Source organism: Xiphias gladius, chromosome 6 (assembly GCF_016859285.1).
Source record: "Xiphias gladius isolate SHS-SW01 ecotype Sanya breed wild chromosome 6, ASM1685928v1, whole genome shotgun sequence".
Classification (NCBI taxonomy): domain Eukaryota; kingdom Metazoa; phylum Chordata; class Actinopteri; order Istiophoriformes; family Xiphiidae; genus Xiphias; species Xiphias gladius.
Genome location: NC_053405.1, coordinates 17074529 through 17098615, shown reverse-complemented (window position 1 = coordinate 17098615; position 24087 = coordinate 17074529). Strand labels below are relative to the sequence as shown.

At 39.8% G+C, this 24087-nt stretch overlaps 1 protein-coding gene across 2 annotated transcripts in view; it reads right to left on the bottom strand.

The window, feature by feature from the left end:
* faf1 (Fas (TNFRSF6) associated factor 1) overlaps positions 1 to 24087 on the bottom strand; it is a 63342-nt gene that overhangs the window by 2023 nt on the left and 37232 nt on the right. For both annotated transcript variants that reach the window (XM_040129410.1, XM_040129409.1), the window contains 6 exons: positions 21471 to 21625; positions 16512 to 16648; positions 16273 to 16361; positions 12156 to 12236; positions 11573 to 11650; positions 7689 to 7904 (listed from right to left, as the gene is read on the bottom strand). In XM_040129410.1, the coding sequence (XP_039985344.1) occupies positions 7689 to 7904; positions 11573 to 11650; positions 12156 to 12236; positions 16273 to 16361; positions 16512 to 16648; positions 21471 to 21625 (756 nt within the window). The remainder of the gene's footprint in view (positions 1 to 7688; positions 7905 to 11572; positions 11651 to 12155; positions 12237 to 16272; positions 16362 to 16511; positions 16649 to 21470; positions 21626 to 24087) is intronic.

Genomic DNA, 24087 nt, shown 5'->3' with positions numbered 1-24087 from the left:
AAAATAGCCGATGGTGTGGTGGAGAGAAACATTTATCTGTTTTCAACACTCTGCACTACAGCTATTGTCTAAAAGCAGAGGAATAATTCAGTACCACCCACAACGGAGCTGATCGAGTTAGCTGACATGAAGGGGGTCTGACCTGTGTTTTTTTAAAACAGGACAATCTGATTCTCTTTCTGACACCCACCACCCCTCTGGGCCTCTTAGCTTATGTGAGCTAATCACTGGAGGGGTTGTGTTACATCGGGCCAATCTAACACCTGGGCTGAATGGGTGAGGCGGTGTGACACCGAGATGTGTCCAGGGCTTATCTGATGACTGCTGCGTCAGCCTCTCTGATTAGGAATCCCATTCTAACCTCACGGTGGGATAATTAACCAGCTCGCTGTACCTGCTTTAAAAGGTCGGAGGGCAAGCCGAGCGTGGTATAGGTCAACCTTGCAACAAGCAGAGTGATAGGTCTGAGACAGACTATTGTAGAGAGAGAAGCGTGAACTCTGACCATGAACCGAACCACCAGCTTCACCTACGCTCACCTTCTGTAGAAAATAAGACTTATCAGTCTTATTAGTGTTGTAAAAATCTAGTATTCTAAAATGTGCAATTAAAGAAATCCTACCCTCATCTTTACTTTAAACAATCTCTACATGGTAATAAGTACTGAATCTATGTTAGCTCTAAAAAAACTGTTATTTAGGAAGCTGAAAACGGTGATATGAGTAAACACTCAAAATAATTACAACAATTTACACATTTAAACTTCAAGGATTCTGAGGAAAGGTTGAGAAAAGAAAAAAACAAGGAGGCAGGTAAATTAGGGAAAGGTGAGGAAGACATATCAGCATCAGACAACCAATCCATCTCCCCAGGGTTTTTCGAAATGTCACACACCATGTGCACTTTGGCGGTCTTAGACCCCATGTCTTTCATCTCCTTGTCCTCATTTCAACGTGTCATTTAGACTCTTGACTTCTCAGCAGGGTCCTGGGGAGCCCAGGGCGGGCAAGGAGGGGCTCCCACATCCACCTTATGCCCATCACCTAGTTAACTGCCTCATAGCACAGCGGGGAACAAGACGCCATGAAGAGAGGTAAAATGGTGTGTGTATTTTTACGGGTGTGTGCGTGTTTGTCGCAAACATATTCCATCCAAACGGTGGGGAAAACGACCAACAGGGCTGCTGCGTTCCTTTTCCCACCTCAGGAGCAGCGAGTCGCAAATGGCTGCCATGCTAATGAACCCGACAGGCTGTTATGACACCACAGCATCAGGTAGGAGTAAATGAGGCTTTGGGGTGGGGCAGGTGTGTGTGTGTGTGTGTGTGTGTGTGTGTGTGTGTGTGTGTGTGTGTGTGTGTGTGTGTGTGTGTGTGTGTGTGTGTGTGCGTCTGTCTGTGGACTACATATAAGAGTGTGTGCGGACGCGTGTGCTGCGAGTGAAATCGGGATGAGAGTTTGTGCTCGTAGTGCACCAGGGAGAGACAACGGGGGGAGAGCAGCATCTGACTCTGAAAAAGAAAGTAGGGAAACAAGATGCCACACTGACACAGGAGACGGGCGCCATCGGTGATTGTTTACATTGTTATCCAATTAACAGACCATAAGCATGGAGGCATCTGTCAACAAACAAAGCTGTTGTTTTTCTCTGCTCTGCCTAAGCCATATTCTCTCCTCCTGTGCCTACACAGCCATGCATACATACATACATATATACATACACAAGACAGACACAATCTAGCTCTCTGCTTGCAGTTTGTTTTTAACCTTGAGTCAATATAATTTTCAGCAGCTAATTTAGATCAAATTAATTAGCTGAATTAGGGAACTGTCTGACTAATTTAAAGGATGAAATTAATTTCTAAAAGATTTTCATCTGACTAAATAGCATTTGTGGAAAAGAAAAGGTTTTCCAGTTGTTAATTAAAAATGCATAAATGAACAGAATAAAAACTGAATTGAACTCTGCCTGAAGCAAAATCTGAAGGGATAATACAATATCTGCAAGCTCAGTGTTAAAAAGCATACTTTTCAAACTGGAACCAAATAAAAAGACAGATGGTGCTTTCGGCAATCTTTGATATTTTATCTCTCATTCCTTATAAAAACTGTATGACATGAAATAATCAGCTAATATCAACTCCATGTATTTGGCATTATCAAACAGCAGATTTCACCGTGGCTAAAACCACATAATTAGCTCTTAATGTGAAGTTTAAAATAAATACCGCAATTGTAAGTCACTTGATTCAAATGAATAAAACACAATGGTATAACAGAGGAGGCGACACTAAGCAACGCTCAGCCATGAAAGAAAAGAAAGGGAATATAAACACAGGCCCTCGAGATGTCCGTTTCCAATATAATCAAACGTGCAGCTGAAATAACGCATTTTTAATGAAGCCATTACAGGCCCTACTATGTTAATTAAAACCAAATAACTTGTCTGTTTTAAACTAGTGTTGTCAAGTGTTTATTTGGCCAATTACAAAAGCAGTGGGAGATCATTATCTGCTGCCAAGAGCGTTGACAGCACGTAGCGCTGGGGCGTGAACAGAAAGGAACAGACCAGAATACAGTACTTCAAAGGGAGCAATGCACCGCACAGACTGGAGGGGGGGGGGCTGAGGGGAAAAACATAAAAATGGGGAATTGAGAAGAAGAGTAAACGAGAGAGCAAGTGAAGTGAGAGAAAATAAAGACAGACTAGTTTATGCTTAAAAATATATTTAAAAGGGTGTTTTTTAAAAAGGTAAAAAAGAAAGGCATTTGGGGGAAAAAGTGAAAATACACACGAGGAAAATTACAATGAGGTTGCAAAAGTATAATTATAAGGGATGGGGACTGTGTAAGCAGGGAGGTTCAGAGGCAGGAAGAGAAGGAAAGAGGAGGGAAAAAGGAGAAAGAGGGAGGGAAAGCTGGAAGGAAGAGGAGAAGGAGAGGGCTGAAGGTGAGGAGGGGGCTGCGTTCCTCGGGGTAGAACTTGAACATGCAGCTTTTAACATTAAATATACCCTCTGGACATGTTTTAAAACATATAAAAATTATTAATTATTTGTGTCTGATATCGTTTCCACAAAATAGTTCAATAACTTAGAATAAAATTACATCTAATCCTTCTCCCTCATTGAAAAATCCAAGATACAAGATGTCTCCCACTTCAATGAAGAGTCCAATCTCAGAGTATGTCCAGGGGAGATTTGACATTTCCACTTCACACTTGTGGAAGTTGTATACTGAACCAGAAATGGCTTCCAAATTGGTTGTGATGTCACAAAATCCTGCTTGAACATACATGTTAAACTCAGATTTAAGATGAGCACAGAGAAACTTTCCCCTTTCAGCAGAAGAATTGCGAAAGCAGCCTTCTAGTGTCAAATTCTGCACATACAGTCAAGGTTGAAATTATTGGCACCCCTGAATTTTAAGTACAGAATTTAAAATATCTTCAGAAATAAATGCAAATGACCAAGTTTTGTACGATGAGAATTATTAATAAAATGTCCAAAGTTACTGAACATCAATAAAAAAAATGCTTTCATATAGTGAAATAAAAAATACAGACATAAAATGAAAGCTTGACAATATTATTTGCACCCTTTTGATTAATTTAAATCAGTTTCTCAAAGAAAATAAAAAACAAATAAGACTAACCTGTGCTTAATTTTCAGTGTTCACATTACTTAAATTAACCTGTGAATGATAGTTTTACTGCATAAAAAGGGGCTGATTGTATCCAGTTTCTTTTTCACAATGGTAAAGACAAGAGAGCTCTCTGAGAGCATCAGATGTGCTATTATCAAAAAACATAACAATTCGAAGGGCTACAAGGCAGTTGGAAAAGATCTTGAAATTCCTGTTTCAACAGTTCATAATGTTATCAAGACGTTTCAGTCATAAACCTGTTAAGACGCTTCCAGGACGTGGTGCTAAGAAGAAACTCAGTAAGAGAAGTCTGTGAAAGTTGATGCGGATTGTGGAAAAACACCACACAAGACATCTAAAGAGCTTCAGGCTGACCTGGAGCAATCTGGACTGGTGGTTTCAGGTCGTATCATACGCCACATGATGAATCTAGTAGGGCTACATGGGCGAAGCCAAGGAGGATACCACTATTGAAAGAAAGGCACAAAAAGGCAAAACTAATGTTTGCAAAAACTTTCATAGCCAAGCCACGGTCTTTCTGGGATAATATTCTATAGACAGATGAAACCAAAGTTGAGCTTTTTGGGAACACAGTGCATCAGAGTTTATAGGTGATGAAATGAAGCCCCTACGGAAAAGAACAGCCTGACTACAGTAAAACAGGGTTGAGGTTCTATCAGGCTGTGGGGCTGCTCTGCTGCCTCTGGAACTGGAGACATTGAATGTATCAATAGAGTGATGAAATCAGAAGATTACCAAGGCATTTTAGACAGACACATGTTACCCAGTGTCAGAAAACTAGGTTTAAGGTGAAGGTCTTGCATCTTTCAGCAGGACAATGACCCAAAGCAGATGACCAGCAACACAGAAGAATGGTTGGAAGGAAAAGATGGACTGTTTTTAACTGGCCGGCAATGAGTCCTGAACTAAATCCCATTCAAAACTTGTGGAGAGCACTAAAATCTGACTTTGCAAAAAGGACTCCTGCAAACTTAAAAGAGCTTGAACACATAGCAATGGCAGAAACTACCAGCAGACAGGTGCAAGAAGCTTCCAGATGGCTACAAGAAACGTTTAGAGGATGTGATTGTTGCCAAAGGTTCTGCAGCCAAATACTAAGGAATGATGCCAATAATTGTGTCTGGGGTACATTTTGTGTTTTTATTATTTCACTATTATGCAAGTTTTGTTTTTTTAAGTCTCTTTTGGTCAGTAACCTTGGACATTTTACTAAAATATTTTGATGATACAAAATTGGTTAATTTGCCTTTATTTCTGAAGATATTCTACTTAAAAATCACAGGTGCCAATAATTTCAATCAGGACTGTACATCAACTAAAAATAAGCAAAACACATTTTTGAATGTAGGGTGACTTTAAGAGATCAGGGAGATACTGATCTGTGTATGTGGCCTAAGATGAAGCCACACATCTTGTTGCAGTGGGTGTGTGTTATGTAGAGAATATTATCAGAACAGTCCTGAAGAACCTCTGAATGAAACTACTTTTTAAATAAACTACCTTCCTTCTTCCTGTGAAAACAACTATGTCAGATAGTGGGAGAAGAAAAACAAAACACACCAGTATAACAGATGTAAAATCTATCACAGTGAAGCGCACAGCTTCGTCTGTGCCACTGTTTATTTTTTCTGAATCTCAGGTTTTGTCTAAGAATCATTTGGGAAAATTCGCTCACAGGGCTGGAAGAAGGATTAAGAAAAGGTGAAAGAGAGTACAGTATCACTGTGAGAAAAACAATATGCTGGTTTGACAGTGTTTGGGTGTCTATGAGCAGCCAGGCAGGAAGAGCTGATTGCCGATTATTATACCGGCAGTCTAAACATCTTCACAGTGAGCTGAAGGAAGAAGAACTCGTGCCTTTCAACAGTGGTTTGGGCTCAACAAGTGTCAAAGAAAAAGGAGTAAATTCTTGAATGAAAAGCTGAAAACTGAAACACTGAAAGTCCCCCCCCCCGCCCGCCTTCTTCAAACTTCCTGACAGTCATAGAAACGGAGAAAGGGTTAGTTCCCTGAGCACGGCTAAGCCTAGTACAAATGATGCCAGTGTAAGGCCTGCTGTAGTGCTGAAGAGATAAGCCACTGATACCAAATGTTGAAGAAAAGACTGAGCCCAAAAATTGGAGACTAATAGACACTTATTGGCTAAGCTACATGCAAAAGCATGAATCAGAGACATCTGAACTGGTTCTGATGTTTTACCTCAAAGTGTCAAAAATTGATTAATAAATAACAAATACAGATTCACAATATAGCACTTTCTCCTGGTCAATGATGTAGTTTTAGGTCAAAATATTGGATAAAATTACACCTGATATTCTCAAGTTTGCTTGCATAGATACAGCTGAATGATCGGAATTGAAAAAAAGCAGGCTGATGAGGAGGGAAATAGCAAAAAAAAGAGTGACACTGCACAAAGCCACAGAAAACTCAAAAAGGGAAAGAAGGTTTCAACATTTGTGCAGAATTACAAATGCAATAGTGGTCTATCCCATATCCTCTGATCCTGGCAGAGCAACAGTGAGAGCGTCTGGACGGGATGGAGGCTTTCTATGCTCCCTCTCATTTAATTACAACACAGAGCTCGAGGATTAGACAGGGGCCTGTGTTCACAGCCTCATACTGGCACTACCACTGAGCTGCTTCCCTCCTCTCTTTCCCCAAATCTCTCGTCTTTCTGTTTTCTGGACTTATCTCCCATCTTCTTCTTTTTAATATCTTCTCCACTTGTCTTCTCTATCCCTTTCGCTTTCAGACTGTTTCTCAGATTAAATCTTTTCTTTGTTTAAGCTCTTGTATTCTCTGTTCTCCTTTTGACTAGTTCTGCAGTCACCATCCTCTTCTCGCTTCTCTAGCCTTCTAATCCTCCCATCCTGTTTTTGCCGGAATTTCATCTGCGATGCAGACACATCTTTATCTCTGTCTCAAACACATGTTTACTCTTGATTATAAAGAGACAACTGTGACTCCTTTAAGTGACAAAGTTGTGAGCGGGGCATGTGTTTGCTTGAAAATATTTGTGCATGTGTTGAAGTGTGTGATTGTGACGAAATGAAGAGTGTGAGCTACGTGTTAATGTGTGCGTTAGTTTGAGGTGTTTGTGTCCCAGCAGTCTCTACAGACTACGATGGAACACTGCCTGGGCAAGCCTACACACACACACAAACACGAACACACACACACACACACACACACACACACACACACACACACACACATCTATACAACCACCACCACTACCAATCCTTCCACATGCAGTCTTATCTTGATTAATGGAAATCCCATTTTTTGTTTCCAGCAGCATGGCTAATTAAACTGGTAGTTAAAACAGTGCTCATTAGCTCGCCGCAGAGTGCGGCAACCAAGCCCTCTAATGAGTGGTGGTAGCTGACGGAGTGCTGCCGGGCGTCAGCAGAAGAGCCATAGAGAATACCACTGTTAGTGCTGACAACTGTATCCTAACACAGTCACAGAGAACTGTATTCACAACGGACTGATACTAATTAATATTTACTGAATAATACGTGTGTGCAGGTGGATGGATAAAACGCAGTGACACACTGGTGCTGCTGCAGCACACAAACACGGTAAACAATAATGATAAGAGAAAGAAAGACTAAATCATCAATCAGCCCCAACAGATTGTCTTAACTATTGTCCCTGCTGTTCTCCACTCTCAGCTGCCACCTGAGTTTCAGCCCAGGCCCAAACGGAAAAGCCAATTACAGCTGTGGATCTCTCCAGCAGAGATGTTAGCTGTGCCTGAGAACACTTCATAACCTGCTGCTACTCTTCTGCACTAAGGATGAATCTAGTGCTTGTTTGTGGGGTCACAGAACTGTTATGAAGGGCAGCACAAAACTGCGATCAGACAACAGAATAATTCAACTCCCATCTTGTATTTACCCCTCCACCTGTGAATTAAAGGTTAGATGTGCTGGTCTTTACAGCCTTTTCACTGCTCATATAAATGTGTGAGCAGAAGACGACAATTTTGGGCACGTGTGTGTTAGATATACCACTCACATTTCTACGAGGGAAGGTGGTGAGGAGCTTGAACTCTTCAAAGGGGTATCCCTTGGAGGCCACGAAGTCGAAGAGGACCTGGAGCTTACAGCTGCCCAAGAAACGCCTTTCCAAAAACTCGCCACTCGGTGTGCGGATTCGCAGTTTGCTTATTTGCTCTCCAGACTCTTCGACGGGCTCCGGCGGTAGGGCCTGCTCCAATGACAAGCGGATTGCCTGAAAGAGGGGGAGGGAGAAATCCGGTATTGTGGTCAGTACAGCACATTAACAATTTCAGAGACACTAACGCCCATTAGCACTAATGGGCTACCTGTTTATAGGTGGCTTTCCTTGTAGAAAACAGATGTATCACACCGGATAAGTGTTACTGAAGTTGCAAATATTCTGAGGATTCCTCCAACTCTTGGAAATATGAGTGTTTCTTCACTTCACAAGATGATGCATACTCTATTCATTGCATATTAATACACGGATATTAATTAAGGAAAATTTAAGAAATGAAGGACTAATGTACAGCATACCTTTTCTATACACAGCGCTTCACAGTGTTGACTGAAGGCAGAGATGTTTACATACAGGTGCCGGTGAGATGCAGCTGTCATCACTGGTGCTGCAGTTCTTTTTTTTTTTTTTAATCCTATTACCATTACAGAGTTACTAAGGTAGCCAAAATTAGTAAATTAATAATTAGATTAATTAAATGTTAATATAAATTTACAAAATTATTGGGGCATTTATTAAAACGAAGACAAATGCCTTCCTGATTGAACACGTTTTTCTAATTCAGCGTGTTTGTTTGCTCATTTAAAACACCAATGTTAGAAACACAATAACAAAACAAAATGGATAAGTGCAGGAGGGGAAGGAAGCCAGGAAGCTTATACAGAGTCCTCCCCAATACAAGAAATAAATCTGAGATTCAATCAAGTGTAATTATAAAAATGTAGCCCTGTCTGTCTGTGTTTATAGAAAATTTAAACCAAAGACTCAACAGTAACACTGGCTGTTATGAAGATGATGACACACTATCCAAACAAGTATGAAAGACAAGCCAAGAAGTTGCTCCCAGAGTCTGATTGCAGCACTGTTGCCTCACATTAATTAAAGGATCTTCTTGTCCTGAAAATGTTATTAAATTAGTTGTCCTGTGTCTCACCCTGTTCCCTAAAGCCTGGTGTAGCTCAGAGGATTGCCAAGGAGCATTTCAATACTTTAAAATCAGCCAAGTGTATTTCCTCTGCTGTCTTACTGTTGCTCGGCCACACTGTTAGGAAAATCGGAGACTGAGCCTGTTGATGATCTCAGATCGTTTAAAGTCTTGTATAACAACAGTTAATAGCTTATCTCACGGACACTAAATTTGGTAATACTGTCTACACTGTATACCACAGAGTAAGGGCGGTGTATGTAGTACAAAGACAACCATCGATTTTCATCTTGCACAGCAAAGCTAATCAGGTCTCCTGTGTTCTAAAAACTGTGCTTCAGCCACTCCCTCGAGCCTTCCTCTTCTTTCTGCTCCTGCCCCTCACCTCCTCCTCCTGCCGCAGCTTGTTGTTCCTGTTTGGCCGGCCGGGGAACATATGCTGTGACAACACGCCCCGGCTTTATTTACACACCATAATGCAATTATATTTCATAAGAGTGTACAACAGTAGCTCATTAGCAGCTTCTGGTGTTGGGTGGGCAGGGTAGGGCACGTGCCGATCCGCCAAGCTCCCTCAAGTATAAGAGCTGATGTTGACTGAGTTAAAGGCGCCTCCAGGGACAAACTAACACGCACACGCACATGCACACGCACACACACACACACACACACACCAGACAGGAGTGTGTGTGCAGCGGTGGGCATATAAGTGCAGAGAGACAGTCAACCACAGACACAAGCATAAACACCCACACAAGTGAGAGGTAGCGTCCCTAACGAAACCACAGGACACACGTCTAGTCGAGCCTTGGGCCCAGCATGCTCCAAACAAACAATCAGAAGCATCTATACGTCCATTTATCTGCCTCTCCAGCTCCTCTCCACCACAGAAAGCAAACAGATGATGGGTAGGGGGGAGAGGTGCACCTGATAGCCACACAACTATATGCTAAGACCCCTTGAAGGAGGTAAATAGTAATGTCAACTCACATACGCACACGAAACACATTCCCCACCCCCTCCACACCCCTTACCACCCACACCACTCTTCTTTGCACAAAGGCACAAAATCAGAGAAAGCATTCCCTCTAGTATTGTCTACTCTCTTGTGGCAACTGATGTTTTTGTTGTGTCTGCAGTTTCTGTCATATACACTACAAGGCTACATCCTCAAAAGACTCAACTGAGAACAACAACAACAAAAATATCAAAACAGCTACATTGTAGGCTGTTAAACTTTTCAGCTTTAGAGTTAGAGTCCAACTACACTGCAATGTTTGGATACTAAAACATTTGTTGTGGTAAAACAATGAATTAAGGCAAAATGTCTGTGGCCTCCAATTTAATCTATCTAGTGGTCAGGGGTGAGTTGTAACCGCAGCTGTATTTGTAATGTAATCTAATATTGAAACATAAACAGAAATATGTAAATAAAAACAGATTTTTCAAACCCATTATCAGGTTTCTTCTACTTCATGAGCGTAAATAATGATAGTAACATTCAAGCAGTAAAAATGAATTGTCAACGTTTTGGGTTTCCTATATAGATTATAATATTTGTATTTTGGGAAAAGAAAAGAAAAAATAAACGAGTCATTAAGAATTAAATTGATAAGCACAATAACCGTTCAAACTGAAGTTGCTTAAATATTTTTCCTTCAATTTCTATGTAATTGTCTGTCAGGGTATCTATGGACCCAAGCTCAGCAGAAGTAAAAGTACAGTACACATCAGAGGTACTTGTGCACATGGGGGAAGTCGTACCCAGGTCCCATTTCAAGAACAAGAACAAGAATTTAAAAAACTGAAGTAGTATTTATGAACGTATAGGCTGTAGCACCATCACAACACCACTGTGTTAGCACAGGAGACACCATAGAAAGCATGGTGCTTGGGCAGAGAAAAAAATTGATGTAAGTCGGAAACACAAGGCCATGTGGGCTATTGTTGTTCAAAATACAAAAGTGGGCAAACAGTTTGGTTAGTGGACTACAGTGATATAATTAAGAAAGCCCGGTTCTGGGCACTTTTGTTGTTGTCTGTTTAACTTAAGTGACAAATCACCTCAGCGAGCCGGGTCACCCAATACCTCTCAGTGCCCTGAGGCTCTCTGCTGTTGAGTAAACAACAATCAGCGAGGACTACACTGTATTACTATAGATTGTATTACAACAATGGTTCCATCCTCACAGAAAATTATAGTTTTTCCTGCATGCGTGACTGTTTGTCAGTGTGTCTGCCTGTGTGCGTGTGTGTGTTCGCCCCCTCTTCACAATACAATAATTGTTTTCCTGCAAATGTGTGTTTGCTTGGGTTGTGTGTATTTGTGCACAACCCTGTGTACATGAATTGCCTCAGTCTTTTGTTCAGTTAGGTTTCAATGTGAGGGTGTGTGCTACACCAGTGTAAAGCAGTTAAATACAACAATAACTGTATGTATGTAAGGTGACATTGACAGGGATGGGCCTCACTGTAATTAGGATATTTCATTCTTTAAAGATGGCTGTATGCCTGTTCACCCATACAACACACGCTTCACTGACTGGAAGGCTTCACCAAAACCAAAATCTAATTGACTCATTGTGAAGTGAGAGTAAGACAGATAAAAAAACGACAGTACAATTGCACAGTCACTGTGCACTGGCAAAACATATCGCTCTTCAGAGAATATGAATGGAATATTAATTTGAAGAATTTGCAAAATGTGAGTAAGATGTGTATATAGCTTTCTTCTCACTTCCTTCTCCTCTTCCTGCTCCTTTCTCATCTGTTCCAGGCGAACTTGCTCAGCCTCTTCTCTCTCTTGGGCTTCTCTCTAAAAATGACAGAAAATAATTTAATCAAATGGTGAGTAAGAGCAGAACCAAAATCAAACTGAGTGACATGCAAAGCGGAAGACTGTTACAGTGTCGCCCACAAGTTGTCACTTTGCTTTGATGACTTGTTATGGACATCAAAACAACCATTCTTATGTAATTGGGGATGCTTAAATAACAACAATAACAACAAGGTTATTAGCAAAACAAATTTCACAATAAGAAAACAGAGGTGATGACCATTTAAAATAAAAGCACCTAAAATTACAGTAAAAGTGGTACTTAGCTTTTGCTTTTTTGGTTAAACCCTAAACGTAGATGATGTACATGTAGAGTCTAATATACCACAACTGACTCAGAGCAGTGATACAGTAAGAGTGTATGTTTCAAGCTTCTGGTATTACTTTAAAAACATCATCTTGAGCTGATAAAGATGTTAGGAAACCAAAGTACTAATAAATACCAGTGATACGGGAAGACAGTTTGTTTTATTTTTTAAAGTACCTTCTTGCGATCAGCCTCTAAAGACAGACGATAGGCCTCATCCTGCTCTCTCTTCACCATCTCTCTTGCCTCACGCTCGTCCTGGTTGTAGGGAGGGAAAAAGAAAGTGGGGCCCATTAACTAACAAGATAATAAAGGATACACAGGGACAAAACATGTAAGCTGAGGTGGCGGGTGGGGGATCCAAAAAGAACTGAGCAAAGGAAAATGCAGAATGTCAAATGTGGTTACATACAAACACCAGGTATGAAAGAGTAGCACCAGAGGGGACTGGGCTGTCATTTACCAGACCCCAAGCCTCTTTTATGTTTCCTCATCTCAGTTTCACCATCCCCTTCTCTTTCATTCACTCTGCCTCTCTCTTCCTGTTTGAACAGAGGGAAGGGGACAGGCGGCTTTTCTCTTTCTACCTGCTGTGGCTACAAAGTGTTTTATAAAGACTGGGACTAAATACGAGTGCCCATTGTGTTAACAGTGCATAGCCATTAGTTTTCTATTTTCTGAAGGCCCATGCTGTGTGCCAGCCCGGATATGGCAAAGTAAGCTTATTGTGATGATCAGAGGACTACTACGGGGCTAAGCAGTGGCTAAGCAAAAGGATAGTGTGTATTGTTGCATTCAATCGGAAAATGCAAAAGATACATTTGTACTTTTGGCCCGCATAATAGATGAACATTGAAAGGAAACTGTAAAAGAATGGTAGACGGACAAAAGCATCAAAAGTGGTGACCTTCAATAGAGTCACGCAAACAAGTTGCACAGTAGTTCATGTTTGATCCTCATTTTGTACCGTTGTAAAATGTTTTCAAATGCACCATCTGGTTTGAATGCACTATGTGCTATGGAGGCACGCAGCAAAATGTTAATCCACCATGTATCTGCTCAAACCTAATGTGATTTTCAAGACCTTATCTTCGGACGAAAAAAGAAACAGATTTTCCAAGTTTATATCTTGGCGACTGATCGAGTTGGCGAGACATGTGCTGTCCTCTAGTGGTAATGACACACTCTTATTTTAAAAGGTCAGAAGCCAGAAATTCAAGCTGTCACACATTTAATGTTTGTTCACAACTAACAGATAAGTGAAAGAGTTGCAAAAAGCTGTTTTTCATTTGTTGTTTAATGTACAAAAAAGTGGCTTAGAGCTATTTTAAGTTAAACGGGGGTTAATTTTTATATATTGCTATTTGTTTTTTGGCACCACTATGGCTCAGTGGCTCACTGTCTTTTCATAGCCAGAAGATTGCAGAATTAAATGTGAGTGTTCTTGTCTGTGGTCCTTGCATACTCCCTGATGCTGGGCTATGTATGTTTGGTGCACTTGACCAAGGTACTGGCCTCAAAACTATGCTGTTTCTCATAAATAGTATTTCAAACCAGTTGTTTATCCCAAAATTAACATTGGTTAGTTTTGGCAGTTCTTCACATGAAGTGCATACCAAATGACCTGAAAATGGCCCGTGACACTGACAGAGGCAGATAACAAAACTTGCAGTGAGTAGTCAGTTGGTTAGTAAGTACTAAGCTAAAACACAGACAACCAAAGGAATGACTGGCGAGTCAGTAAGGCTGGTTGAAGTCACAACGTGGCTGTCCAGCTGCTCTGTTTCCAGATGGAGACAAAAGTCACTGTCAAATTGGAATGTCTGGGTTAGGGAGGTGTCTGTGTTCATGTCTGAGTTTGCCTTTGGAGAGGCGAGGTGCAAAAAAGCAGAAGAGAGAGAAGAAAGGAAGGGAACTTGGGAAGAAGGAAATCTACCAATGCCCGAGACATACTACAGTGAAGATTGGATTAGTTTAGTGTCAAGGTTGAGTTAACCCTGGAGATGAGATAGGTCCTGTCAGATACAGGATATACTAAAGTCCTGTGGTTATTGGTACTAATGATGAATAATCACACTGCACATTTTGCTTTCATCACCACTTATACTCTCAATGAGGTCTTTTTGAGACATTTTCACAAGCTATTTCTGTGCCTGTGTATGCCTGTGTAATTATCACACTTTAATATGATTTCAGAACAGCGTTCCTGCACTCTTTTGCCATGGCAAATCTGATTCCTTATTTTTCGGACAGATCTCAAGCCAGTTGTTGCAATGATTATAAAAGAAGTGATAATAATGCACTAAGAAAATACAATTATTTTGTTCAGAGGCCATAAAAAGAAAGAAAGAAAGAAAGAAAGAAGCTTTCTGTGCTTTTTAAGCACAAAAAGCAAGTTAAGTTGTAAGAAAAGAAAGATGCACGATCATTTTTTAAACAAAAACGATTTTATTTAGCAATAAGCCAACTATGGATGACTTAAATCGTGTTTTGTCTAAACAAGAGGACATAAGAAGCATGTGTGATACTAAATTAAAACGACTGCAAAATATAGTTTCAATATTTAACAATACTACATCATAAGATCAATATACACTGCAAGGTAGTGAACCAAATTAGTCCTGTGAAAAGGGCTGGGTATTGAATATCAGTACTTTTGGTATCAAGTGATATGTGTCCATAGTACATTTTGAAAATTGTCAAGTAGACTGTTTAATTTAGTCATCATTCTTGCATGGCAGCTTGTCTTTAGACAACATCATACATTTGAGGGCTTATTTGTCAAATGAAAAAAAGAGGCTTTGTAGAAAAACTAGCTTAAATCTAATGTATAAAAAAAAAGTATCATTCTGATATCGGTACCAAAAGTCAGGTATCATTTTGTAACTAGTTAAAAAAAAAAAAAAAAAAAACTCAAATGATGCCCAGCCTTAAGTATGAACCTACAATCAACTGCATCATGCACAGTTTGATCTGACACTTGTACGTACATACGCTGAATACTTCTTGCCTCTTCTTGTCATGAATGATCATTTGAAATGTGACAAGAGCAGTAAATCCACAACGAGGCCAGAGAATTGTAGCAATAATAACAACACTGAGAGAATAGCTGTCACTCAACAGTCAGTAACCCACCTGAGGAAGTCTAACCCTTAGGGTGTGTGTGTGACAAGATTCCTGGCTTAACCAGTGTTCCCATAACTGAGATGCTATTACTCTCACATTGTTAGAGAGGCTATTTGGATGACTGACTGTAAAACTACTAATATGGTTTGACATCTGTCACCTATTGATACAGTGGTTAAAAAAAAGGCACAAAAATGTCAGAGAAAGTGTGGGAATACAAGAGAATATGAAAAAGAATTCCACAACTGACACACTGCACAGACCAAAACAACTGTATGTGCGATACGATCACAAATCTAACTTAACTACGTGAATCTTTATATTACTTTTTTTTTTAAATTAAAAAATGAATTTAAAACATAATTCTTAGTCTACGAAGACGGTAAATTCTATACTGAGAGAAAGGTTGGGAGGATTATGTGAATACAGATAGAAAACCTGCCTGGACAAAAACACTTAGTGTGTCATTCATTCTCTTGTTTGATGTCACTGGGTAAACATATCAGTAAGGGGTTAAGAGGGTCAGGTGTAAGTCTTTGACAGTGCAGGGACCTCCCTGTCATACTGTCCCAGATTCCTATCTATGGCATGAAAGACTATCACCACTCTTCCCTCAGTTTTGTATGGAGAGTATCCATCAGCGGTGTTTGTCCACTTTCTATTGGAGTAAAAGAGGTAGCCGACAGACACAGAGCAGCGCAGTGTTACCTACACAGTGCAGTGAATAGGAGACAAGTCTGAGTCCTGTACCTATTCAAAGACCAAAGACTGTAGTTGGCACAGTAAACTGCAACTAAATGGGAGCGAGGTGAACAAATAGTATTCTCTGCCCTTCATTACAAGTATGCCACAGTTTAACAATGCAGTCTGATCTGTCCCAACATGTTGCGATATATCTCTTAAGCTGGCGGTCAAAGACTGACTCAACTAAGGCTACCGAATATAGCTACAGTCAAAAAAATAAAGATGGTATGAGTTGTTACTGTTAGGTCTTCATGTAACCTGATGTGCACAGATTTTACATATATATATTATTTTTATTTTGTTTTTGTTTTTTTAAAAAGGGATCCAATTTAAAACAGTCAACCCAATCCAAAGCATTTTCTACATCTTTAAGAATCAAAGCTTCACATTTGTGTGTGGCTCCCTGATTGTGTTCAGATCATACCTCATCTTTGATGTCCTCTTGTTGTTGTGCTGTAAAGATCTCCATTGCTCCCATTAACCTCATCATTAGCTCATCCACTGTCGTATTGCCTGAAGATTAAAAAAAAAACCAAAACCAAAAAAAAAAAAAAAAAAAAATCACAATCTACAGTGTGTAATTTAATCTTTTTTACATTTATTACAGACAAATATATCTATAAATATTGTGCTTAGTGATACTATTAATAAAGTAGGAATTACCTTGAATAACATTTAGAACTTCGTTGGAAGTGCGTTTGCCCATGACTATGAGGAGCAGGGGGAATTGGTCTGTCTTGTATGTCCGTATAGTTTGTGTCACCACACTTCCAAAGTGCCTCGTACACATGGTGAGTAGTCTGGAAGAAAGAAAGAAATCCAGTTCAAATTTCAAATTTTCTTATTCCACTAAATTTACTTGATTGTTTTACTTCAAAGTGAACATATATTTCAAATCCTGCAATTTAAAAAAAATGCATACAACATAAAGAAGTACACATATGCAAAAACACACAAACATTTTCACAACATATGGAAATGAAGGTCCATACTCCGCTTTTCAGACTGCAGCAGCAAACAGAAATACACACAACTCGTGGCATTAAGGACTTTAAATCCAATTCAGCATTTTCTTATTCCATCAGAGTGACACGCTATCTCAATTTGAGCCACAGATGAATTAGTATTCCTTGCCCGACACCCAGAATTGATAGGGCAAGAGAGGATTTCTTATTCCATTACAAAGACAGAACTTTTTAAATTAACATTTCAGAGAGGGAAAAGGGTAGCAGGCAGCCGGGGCCCCGCCAAGCTCCCTGTAAATGTCATAATATTAATGAATTGCTATAGACTGAATGCAAATATAGATTAGCTTTTTCTCTCGCCTTTTAATAAGATCTACTTTAATAACTGGCTGGTAAAATTGAGAAGTAATGGAATGGATGCAGGGACAGCAGGTCAGAGGAAGAAGATAGATGGAAGGAATGTTGTCTGAGAGGGGGTGTAACTCATTAAAACATGAAGCCAAAGCTGCAGCAGCCACTTGCAGACTTTTCAAACTGCGAAACTGAGTAATTGAGCTCACTGTGGTACTTCTTAAAATAATAATCATAACAGTACATGCTAAAAATGAGGATGGTATACTGAAAGATCAGTGAAAAATAGGAGCGCTACAGCACCTGAGCTCAAAGTAGAACAAAATTTAAGATGCTGTTGGAATATGATTCAAACAAAACTTTTCCGACTGTTGAACTCTGAGTGACCCACACCTTGCAATGAAAGAGCCGGGTACCCTAAATCCTACTGATCATTCTGTCCTGACATTTGTCCCTGTTCAGACCTCGACCCAGGCAGACCATAACAACAGCCCACAGGGAAACTCTAACCTGTAATGAAAGGCCAGGGAACAATGGACACTAACTTGAAGGGTAACCCAATCTTAAATCTCCCATTAAGCACAAGCCAACCTGCTTTGGTTTCTATCTCAAAACTATGGAAGTCCATCCACCACAGTAAAAATCATCACCACAACATCAAAACTGCTCATTCTGGAAACTCAGCCTGGAACTACTACATATCCACTGTCACTCAGAATGAAAGAAATGTTATAATCGGGGTATGAAACACTTCTGAATCCATCAATAGAGCAAGTATGGACACAACACTGTGGGCAGGAGGAAGACAAGCAGTTCATCACAGTCTCATCCAGCCATAACATAACATGGTAAAGAATGTAACCCAGTCTGTACCAGAACTATGGTCTTCAAAAACCTTCAGGGGTAACTAAATGTAGAGGAAACACCTGTATGGAACTTGCAACTAATGTGAGTCCAAGACTCTGCTTCAATGGTTAATGTGATTGACAGCTTCTAATTTGTCACCCATCCCATCTCCGTCACTCACTGCACATCCAGACAGCTAAAGTAGTTAATGTTTCCCTGGAATGTCACATCACATTTCTTCCCATCAAGGTGGTGCGTGCAGATATGAGTAGACTGGTTAGACCTGACAGTTGCTTGACTGAGCAGCTGATGAGTCCAGCTTGTACAGTAGCACTGCAGGGAATATTTTTACTAGCCAACTGTGTGGGCATAAATATGGGAACCGGATGCTCGGATTGCTCACTGTGTCATACACACTTTGTTTCAGAGCGAACATGGACATGTTTTGATTCGAAAACAACATTTTGTTCTCTCTCTAAACCAGTTATGTTTTCAGGTAGGAGGACGTCAAAAGGAGAAGTCAAGCGTACTGAACGGGTTTGCTTGTTGGTTTGTCCCTGCTCTTAAAGGTTAAGACACCAATTTACACCTAAAGGTCATTAAGAGTAACATGAATACCTGCACTACAGGGCTATTGTACAGGTGCTCATTTTAGTGCGTTCATTTTAGGTGTTCATATACTGTTGGCTGTCCAAATCTATACAAAAGAATCAGAATAAAAATGAAAACACTTTAGTTAACTTTATTTTAAGTACTTTTAAGGATATGTTAGCACAGAATAAGATGTGTAATAGATTTAAAGAAATATGACACCCACTGATAAAATGATCTACTTTTGGTGCATTTATCTACTGACAGTTTCAATATTTGCCATTTGCTCCAACAGTACAGCGCTTGCACGATATATCAGATTCATTTCCCATGGGTGAAAATTACACTGACATCCAATCAGCGGAACTATATTTATGCATAATTAATCATTTAACTGGGAGGCCTGTGAGAATACATTGGGCAAAGCAACAGGCACATTCCAATATCAGCAGGTTCATCAAACACAGTCAGGATACCTTTCTAACAGCCTATGTGATTGATGCCAATCACCAGTCACTTTGGATCAACCAGAGAGCGTGAGAATGCAGAGAAGCATACTATGTGTGAGTGGGTGAGTGTGCAAATGTGCATGCATGCGTTAGCAGCAAAGCTGTGACTGGCTGTGTGTGATGAAAAGCTCCAGATGTTGCCTGCCTTTTAACGTGCAATAAAAAGGCTCGGCTGGGGCAAAAAGCAAAGGAGGCCAATGGGAGAGAAAAGAGAGTGGAATGAAGGAAGGAGGGAATTTCTTTAAAAGAAATAATGGAGGGGTGAGGTCAAGGTGCGAGTTTTTCTTAAATTGCTCCTACCAGAGGACAGGCTGAACTCTGGAGGTTCTGCAAAGAGGGAGAGTGTCGAGGTAGTGGGATAAATACAAAGAAAATAAAGAAAAATTGGGAAAGAGATGAGAAGAATTAAAAGATGCAGCAGAAAGATGAGAGGAAGTGGGGGAGAAACTGAGCTTGTCGGGGGCACAATGTAATGAGCAAACCCAATCAAACTCTCAGCAGGTCCACCTTTACCTCCACCTCTCCACCGCTCAAAACTTGAAAGTGCAGGGGATCTGGTTGTCTGTAACACATTGCAAACCAGATTTAATTTTAAAATCATTCCCCATTTTTCTATAAAATTAACAATCCAGTGAAAGATATCCATTCTGGTTGCAGGACCTGTGTAATAAACAGGTGTTGCACAGACCTGTCAATTACCAACACAGGCTGCTGGAGCTACACTAAGGCATTTGAGCATAAATGGAGCGATAGAGATGTTTGGACTCCAAGGGAGTCCTTCATCTCCCACTGACCCTCTATTCAGACAGCTTAGTCAAGATTGCCCAATCAGGGGCCTCACCATGCAAACACAACGCCTTTTGTTAGTATGCAACCTCGAAGCTTCAAAAAAAAGAATGAAGTTGAAGAGAGAATGAGAAGACAGAGTGTGTCAGCAATGGAGTAAGAGCTGTATGTCAGCAATTAAGGACGTGTCCATATTAATGCAAGTAAATGTAAAAACACTAATAAAAAAAAAAACACTATTTAATGTGTCAAATGGCCATGTGTCCACACTAGCAATTTTAGATTATTTTGTAAAAGCTTCCTGTACACTGAAATGGCAAAACAAAGATCTCATTTGCAGTCTTTGAAGTGTGAGATTTGCTGACTTTAAAACTGAAGAAAAAAAAAAAAAAACAATGCCAAGGGTTTTTGGCATAAGGCTTTTTACATAAACCTGCTGACAAACAAACAAACAGACATGGGTGAAAACATAACCTCCCTGGCAGAAGTAACAATGACAATGGGACAAGACAGTAATATGTTCCAGGCAGCTTCCTTAACAGGGTATTCTGGCAGTTTGCTGACCCTTCTGTATACAATCAAGCTGCCCTCCTACTGAAATACATTTAATATCCTCTTTATTAGATACATCTCACTATTTATACAAACAGTCCACTCCTGCAGACAGTAAGTCGCATATAAATAAAACATAAGGATTAAGCATGCAGTAAGGGCTTATAGGTTCAGTTACTACTCTACTAAATTTTACAGCTAGGAAAATGCAATACAAAACACAGTATGATTTTGGCGCCAGGATCTCTGAGAGGGCCAGAAAGTTAATTCAGTGTTAAAAGAGCAATTTGATTTTTTTTAAACTTGGGTCTTATAGTTTTGGTCATCATTCTGATTGATTATCAAATACATTTTCTCACTAGCTTCATTATGAGAGTAGCGGATAAACCTAGACTCAGCTTTACAATAGAATCCATGTATTATTACAATTTGAGATATGAATTATCACTTAAATGCTCACCTATGTTTTTACATTTAAATATTTGATAACTAAACTAGACTTGTTTAAAACCTTTCCGATCACTCATATAGCAACATTTCATGGACTATAGCTTAATACTGTATCTAGTGTTTGTACTGTCAGCAAAAACTACCTGTTATTACAGTTGTAGCCGCAGGAGCTGACACAGTAATGGGAAAACTCTATTCTACAATGTAGTCCAATACTAGAGCACCATGAATTACAACTTTAAGATGTTACCTTACTACCATATTATTACCTGTCTGGTACAGTTTCAACAGAAGTTACATTTTGTAAGTGTCACAGAGGCAGTTAAAGGCACTTTTGTACTTAAAGTATATTATACAGGTGTTCTTATTATTGTGTCCACCCCATGTAGTACTGACCTAAGTTGTGTCTTAATTTATACCACGGCTGCAATGTTGAGGAAATGCAACCAGATACAACAAAATACAACATAACATAACTGATAAACTCCAAAGCTTCATGACCAGCAGGTCGCCTGAAAGAAAAAAAACAAAAAAAACAAAACCCATCCCTCTGGCTGGCTTTGGTACTGAACCTGGCTTTGTTAGCTTCTTTAGTAACGTCCCAGGCCCATGTGATGAAGTTCTGGCTCAGGTAGGATACAATGGAGTCAGCACACATCATTTGGGAGCAGAAGACATTGCTGAGGACACTGTCGTCATTGTGGAGGTAGATGGCCAGCAGCTTTCTCTGTGGAGAAGAATTAAAAAAAAACTGAGTAAATGAAAAGTTATAAGTATAACGGACCATTTATTTTCGAGGAACATTTTTCATTCTAAGAATGAAAGAAGAAAGGCTATTCCAACAGATTAATTTTATTAGGAGGTGATTTAGTGTTCAAGCAAACAATTGAATAAATGGTATAGTTGGTTGTTAGCAGATGGGTGCAAAGTTTTTCCCAAGCTTGTGGAAAAGAAACTTTTCTAGATCGATCTCCCAGAAAATACAGATTACAAGTATCATGACTAGCCAAAACACAAACATCCCAGAAAATAATGAATCGTTAAAACTGTTATCTTTGGTAGAAATGAAAACATCCATTCCGCTCCGATCTGTCTTGATCTGTAGCGTGAGATCTCTCAGCCACGTGGCAGTAGCTCATCACTGGAGAGATATTTCCACATTTTATGAACATAAAATGACCACTCGGTGCAGAGCCAGCATGACTTCTACAGACCACGGCAAGGCCACAACTGGCAAAAAAGCAAATACCACGCAAAATCAAATGCAGAGCGGTGTAAATAAAACTTCTCTTGGAGGCTACGAAGATATGGAGAAAACAAAACAGACAAATCACTCTATTTATTTTACACCAAATGCCAGCAGCCTGTTCAGGTTAGTAGCGGCAGGGCCAGACAATATTGACGAAGCTCCAAATCCAAGGATATTGACACCATCATATAAGCCTGGCAGATTCTCCCTAGTGACAATCTAATTAAAAAACAAACAGGCCCAAAAGCATAAAAGGTTCCAGGGGACAATGTTGGAAATAATGCTCTCTAAATTACATGTCACTTCTCTTAATATAAAAGAACAAGTAAGAAAAACTCTCTCAGTCTCTGCTTAGTTCATTTTTTAACCATGGCTGCGAAGGGGGAGTCAAGGGGTCTGTTTCTCAGGAGCAGTAATCTAAGCTAGATACGCCAAAAAGCAAAAAATCTACACAGGGCGTAAAACGTGAAGGGAAGTGAAAGAAGAAGTTGTGCTATACTGTGGCCTGTGTAGAATAGGAATGGGAGAGCACTGCTGTGTTTGCTCAACGATTAGTGCTTTAGAATAATCTCCAGGGCTACTAGAGAGAGGGAGCTGGGGACTCATTCATTGGGCCGATTCAACGGCCTGAAAAGATTAAACACTCATGCTGAGAAGACAAGCAAATTCAGTCTTGAGAGAGGAATGAGTGTGAGGGGAGGGAGAATTTTACAACATGAAAAAAAAAAAAAAAAAAACCTGATACACACTCAAACACTGGCATCCAAACACACATGCACATATGCACAAAATTAACTGTGTGGTACCCACAAGTGAAGGACTCACACTCACACACATGCATGCTCAATTAGAGCAAGTGTAAAGACTAATCAAAGTGGGCATTTTGGCCAACTGAACTCCTTCATCTTAGTTAAACTGTCCATACCCCTCTATTCCCTCTCCACTTTCAAGTCGGATCTTTTGTATTGCCTGTCTTAGCAGGGAGGAGCAAATCCCCCAGTTCAGCTAAATTACTAGGTCCAACCTGAGCTAGATAGTGACCCCATAGCTGTTCCTCACACCTGTTCACCTAAATCTGAGCTTGCTTTGTCTGTGTGAAAGAGAATAAAGATTTCACACAGCAGAACAGTGTGCACATTGAGTGAGCTTGAGGCTCTGACTATATAATCAATGCTGCTTTTACATGGGAAAGAGAGACGCCTTGTGATAGAGTTTGAGTCATCACCACATTTTTTTTTAAAAATGCGTAATTCTTGCATTCAAATTTACTATGCCAATATTTTTCTAGTGAAACAAAACCTCATTGCGTTGAACTGAATATTTGGTCCCAAACATGGATTCTTTAACTGATTAACATCCTTTCGCTTCTGATCGTTCCTGTTGTCTGAGGCCGCTGAAAGTAACATGTCCAGGAATTACAGCACCGCTAGATATAATCACCAAATATTATTCATTATTCAGAAAACAACAACGTACAACAAGGTCAGGGTACAGCTCACTGACACGCTGTTAGCAACAGTGTGAGATGCCTGCCAGATAAATATTATTAATAAAAATTATAAATGCAATTTAATTTCCCTCATCCAGAGGAGACAGGACATTTTTCTCAAATTACTTTAGTTAAATTTCCTGCTGAAACAGCATAGTTTTAATAACACTGTTCTCCTTGCTTCAAGTATGAATCAAAACAGCAACATTAACAGATAAAGCATGCACAATGTTACATGTAACATTCTTGGAGATGTTTTAAGGGATAATGTATGATGACCCATAAAATTACTGAAAAATACTGCATAACACAGAGGCCATTGTCCCCCTTCACTTTTAACTGTAGTGTTCAGAGTGGATTATCCCACTTATAACATTGTCACTTGCCAGACAACAATGTAATGTATAAGTCGTACCAATATTTTTGGGGAAATGCACTCTTTAAATGGAAG